This window comes from Chelonoidis abingdonii, chromosome 11, assembly GCF_003597395.2.
Source record: "Chelonoidis abingdonii isolate Lonesome George chromosome 11, CheloAbing_2.0, whole genome shotgun sequence".
NCBI classification, from domain to species: Eukaryota; Metazoa; Chordata; order Testudines; family Testudinidae; genus Chelonoidis; species Chelonoidis abingdonii.
Window position 1 is genome coordinate 15,564,301 of NC_133779.1, and position 4,150 is coordinate 15,568,450.

Genomic DNA, 4,150 nt, shown 5'->3' on the forward strand with positions numbered 1-4,150 from the left:
GGGGGGAATGGGAGGAGGCGGGATACCAGGGTAGATGGGCCCAGGGGCTGATCACTGGGGGGAATGGGAGGAGGCGGGATACCAGGGTAGATGGGCCCAGGGGCTGATCACTGGGGGGAATGGGAGGAGGCGGGATACCGGGGTAGATGGGCCCAGGGGCTGATCCAGGGGGGGATGGGAGGAGACAGGATACCGGGGTAGATGGGCCCAGGGGCTGATCCAGGGGGATGGGAGGAGGCAAGATACCACAGTAGATGGGCCCGGGGGCTGATCACAGGGAGGGATGGGAGAAGGTGGGATACCGGGGTAGATGGGCCTGTGGCTCTGGCTGGGGGTTCTGGGGAGGAGGCGAGTGGAGGAGGGCTGGTACCTCTGCAGAAGGGCCGGGGCGACCAGGTGCCGTTGCTCTGGCAGGTGACCCGGTTGCTGCCGTCCAGCAGGTAGCTGCGCTTGCAGAGGTAATAGACCAGCTCCCCGGCCCGGTACTGAGGCTTCTCCACCGCCACTAGGTAGCCCTCGGCAATGTCCCCGGGGGGCGGGCAGAACACGGCTGGGGGAGAGACTGGGTCACGGACAGGCCCTGGGCATGGACAGTGCGAGGCGGGGGGAGGGAGGGAAGGAAGAACAGAGGGGTGGGTGGAGAGATGCAGGTTGCATGGGGGGTGCATGGATGCAGGAGTATCGGGGGGTGGATCAGGGTGTGGGGAGTGGGTGGCTGGAAGCAATGTGGCAGGTGCAGGGTACATGGGGCAGGGTACAATGTGGGGGTGGACGACTGGAGGGGTGTGGAGGGGTACAGGGATGCAGGGTATATGGGGTTGATGGGGGTGTGGGAGTGGATGGCTGCAGGGGTGTGTGGGGCAAATGGAGGTGTCGGGGTGGATGGCTGGAGGGGTGTGTGGGGATAGGGGGTGCAGGTATATGGGGTGGATGAGAGTGTCGGGGTGGATGGGGGTGTGGGGCTGCTTGGCTGGAAGCGATGTGGGGGGTACAGGGATGCAGGGTATGTGGGAGGATCTCTCTCTCTAGGGCATTGCCCAAGCTCCCTCACGCCCCCTTCCAAAAGCACCGTCCGAGCCCCCCACATTCCCTCCCAGCTGAGAGGGGGCCTGGCTGGTGCTGGAGCCCAGGATGATGGGCCAGCCCTGGCATGGGGGCAGACGGGGACAGGAAGAAACTGGGACCCCCCCCTACTCACGGTGGCAGGATGGGGCGGGCCCAGACCACTCCTGGTTCTCCTGGCATCGGATGGTCTCTGGGCCCTCCAGCCGGTACCTGTGGGACGGGAGGGAGAGGTGAGGTTGGAGATGGGGTTGGGCTCTCTGAGGGGCTGCGGGTCGGGAGTGAGGGGCACAGGCAGGGCTGTGGGGGGCAGGGCTGGGCTAGCAGGGGCTGCGGGTTGGGAGTGAGAGGCACCAGCAGAGCTGGGGGGAGCCCAGGGCTGGGCTAGCAGGGGGCTGTGGCTCGGGAGTGAGGGGCACTGGCAGAGCTGGGGGAGGAACTCACCCGCGCTTGCACTTGTACCGCACCTCCCCACCTGCCCTGTAGGAGGCGCCTCTGTGAAAACCATTGTTGGTCTCTGGTGGGGGGCTGCAGAAGGACGCTGGGGTCAGATCCCCTGGAACAGAGAATGGAAGCAGGAGGGGAGTCAACTGAGTGGGGGTCACCCGTCTCACAGCCAAGTTCCTCCCCCCTTAACCCTTAGCCTCCTCCAGACACAAAAAGCCATTAAAGGTCTGAGCAAGGAGGCTTTTTTTTAGGTTCCTTCCCCTTTAACACCAGCAGGGGGCGGGGTGGTCTCCCTTTAAGAGACAGGCTCTTGCCCCGCCCTCTTCCAATAGGCCCCGCCCCTTTCCCATTTGCCCCTCCCTCTCAGAAGACTCCATCCCCATTGGGCCCTTCAGTGTCACATTAAGCCCTGCACTTCCCTTATTTGGCCCCTCCCTCCCCATCTGGCCCCTCCTTCGCAGTGTAAATACCTCCCCTTCTGCCCCATTTGACTCCTCCCCATCCCAGCAGGCCCCACCCCATTCCACATTTGGCTCCTCCCCTTATTTAGCCCCGCCTCTCCTTCCCCAAAGCCCCTCGCCGGTTGTAATTCCCAGACAAGGGGGGGAACCCCATGGGTTTTGCTGGGAGTAGGTCCCTCCCCGCTTGCTGCTTCTCCCGGACTCCTGGGTTCTGCTCCCCCCAACAGGCTCCATCTCTCTCCGGGGTGGCATGGAGGGGGGGTGGGGGATAAAGAAGACTTCGGAGCCCAAGGGTCAGAGTTCACCTCGGAGTGGCGGGATCACCCAATTTGGGGGTTCAGGCTTTAGACTGAGGATCCGTCTCTAATTGTTTTTTTTTGGGGGGGCAGCATCTGGGGCTCGGAGGGGGAAGTTTCTCTTATTTCACTGGCATTTTAGGGAGGAGGCGGAGTCCTGGCTCTGAGGGGAAAATTCAGGGGAGTCAATTGGTTTTGGAGGTGAAAGTTCTGTCTCCCAACCTCCCCCCCCATTGTCCTTCCAGAGCTGGGATAGATCCCAGGAGTCCTGCCTCCCAGCCCCCCTGCCCTGCTCTGACCCCTAGACCACACTCCCCTCCCTGAGCCAGGAGAGAACCCAGGAGTCCTGGCTCCCAGCCCCCCCCACTCTGACCACCAGACCCCACACCCCTCCCCGAGCTGGGGAGAGAACCCAGGAGTCCTGGCTCCCAGCCCCTCCCCCAAGTGTACTGTTGTGGGGGGCAGTGGGACAGTTTCCATCTGGCTCAGAGCTGGATCCCCCCGGGGAGGTGGCCCCTTAGTGCTGCTTAGCGCCGGCCCCCTTGCTCCAGATGCTGTGTCCCCTGGCTCCCCCTGGGGGAGGACTGGGGGGGGGGGACGTGCGACCAGGATAGCTGCTTTGCCTCCGTATCTAGGTCTCTGCTTGCCAGGGGATCCGTTACCCTCGAATCGGCCCCAGGACTCATCCTGATCAGTTCACTGCCTAGAGAGCAGCCTGCCCTTGGAAACTGCCAGCAACGTGAGTGGCTGGGAGCCAGGACTCCTGGATTCTCTCCCCAGCTCTGTGAGGGGAGTGGGGTCTAGTGGTTAGAGCAGGGGGGGGGCTGGGAGCCAGAACTCCTGGGTTTTCTCCCCAGTTCTGTGAGGGGAGTGGGGTCGAGTGGTAATAGGAGAGGGGCTGGGAGCCAGGACTCCTGGGTTCTCTCCCCTTCCCCTGCTCTGGGAGGGTAGTGGGGTCTAGTGGTTATAGCAGGAAGGCTGGGAGCCAGGACTCCTGGGTTCTCTCCCCTGCTCTGGGAGGGGAGTGGGGTCTAGTGGTTACAGCAGGGTGGGAGCTGGGAACCAGGACTCCTGGGTTCTATCCTCAGTTTTGGGACATCCGTAAAGAGACCAGGATACAAGAAAAAACAATCCAGGACCTTGTATGTTGGTTTTTATGTTACAGTGTCGGCAGCTGATGTTGCAGGGGGGAAAGTGGAGAAGGCTGGAGGTGTGAGGTGATGTTGTGGGGTGTTGGTGAGTGGTATGCGGTGATGGTGTTGGTGCTGGCCACAGGTGGTGGGTGTGGAGGACACTATTGTGTATTGGCATTTTGTGTTGGGTGACCATGTTGGTGTTTGGTTCTGGGAGTGGGTGATGGTGTTGAGTTTTGGGGGCAGGATGACAGTGTTGGGGAAAGGTGTTGGGGCGTGGTGACCGTGTTGGGGTCAGGTGATCATGATGGGGCAGTTGCTGGGTGACAATGTTTGGGATGGGGTGATGGTGTTGGGCGGGGTGACAGTGATGGGGGCTGGTATTGGGTGACAGTGTTGGGGTCGAGTGATGGTGTTAGGAGTGGCTGTTGGGTGATGGTGTTGGAGTGGATGTTTGGTGCAGAGTGACAGTGTTGAGAGCAGGTGTTGGGAGACAATGTTAAGGGTGGGATGAGGGTGCTGAGGGCAGATGTTGTATGATGGCGTTGGGGCAGAGTCACAGAGCTGGGGCAGGTGTTGGGTGATAGTGTTGGAGGCGGAGCGACAGTCTTCGAGGTGGGGTGACAGCTTTGGGGGAGGCTGTTGGGTGATGGGGTTGGGGCAGGGTGATGGGGTTGAAGAGAAGTGATGGAGCCAGGGGTTGGGGGCAGGGTAATGGCATTGAAGGTGGCTGTTGGGTGATGAGGTTGGA

The 4,150-nt window shown here is 61.7% G+C and overlaps 1 protein-coding gene across 1 annotated transcript in view; it reads right to left on the reverse strand.

Moving 5' to 3' along the window:
• LOC116832344 (coagulation factor XIII B chain-like) overlaps window positions 1–4,150 on the reverse strand; it is a 7,602-nt gene that overhangs the window by 1,502 nt on the left and 1,950 nt on the right. Inside the window, exons 2-4 of the mRNA XM_075070522.1 lie at window positions 1,507–1,618; window positions 1,199–1,275; window positions 371–550 (exon numbers count right to left, since the gene is read on the reverse strand). Of these exons, the coding sequence (XP_074926623.1) occupies window positions 371–550; window positions 1,199–1,275; window positions 1,507–1,618 (369 nt within the window). The remainder of the gene's footprint in view (window positions 1–370; window positions 551–1,198; window positions 1,276–1,506; window positions 1,619–4,150) is intronic.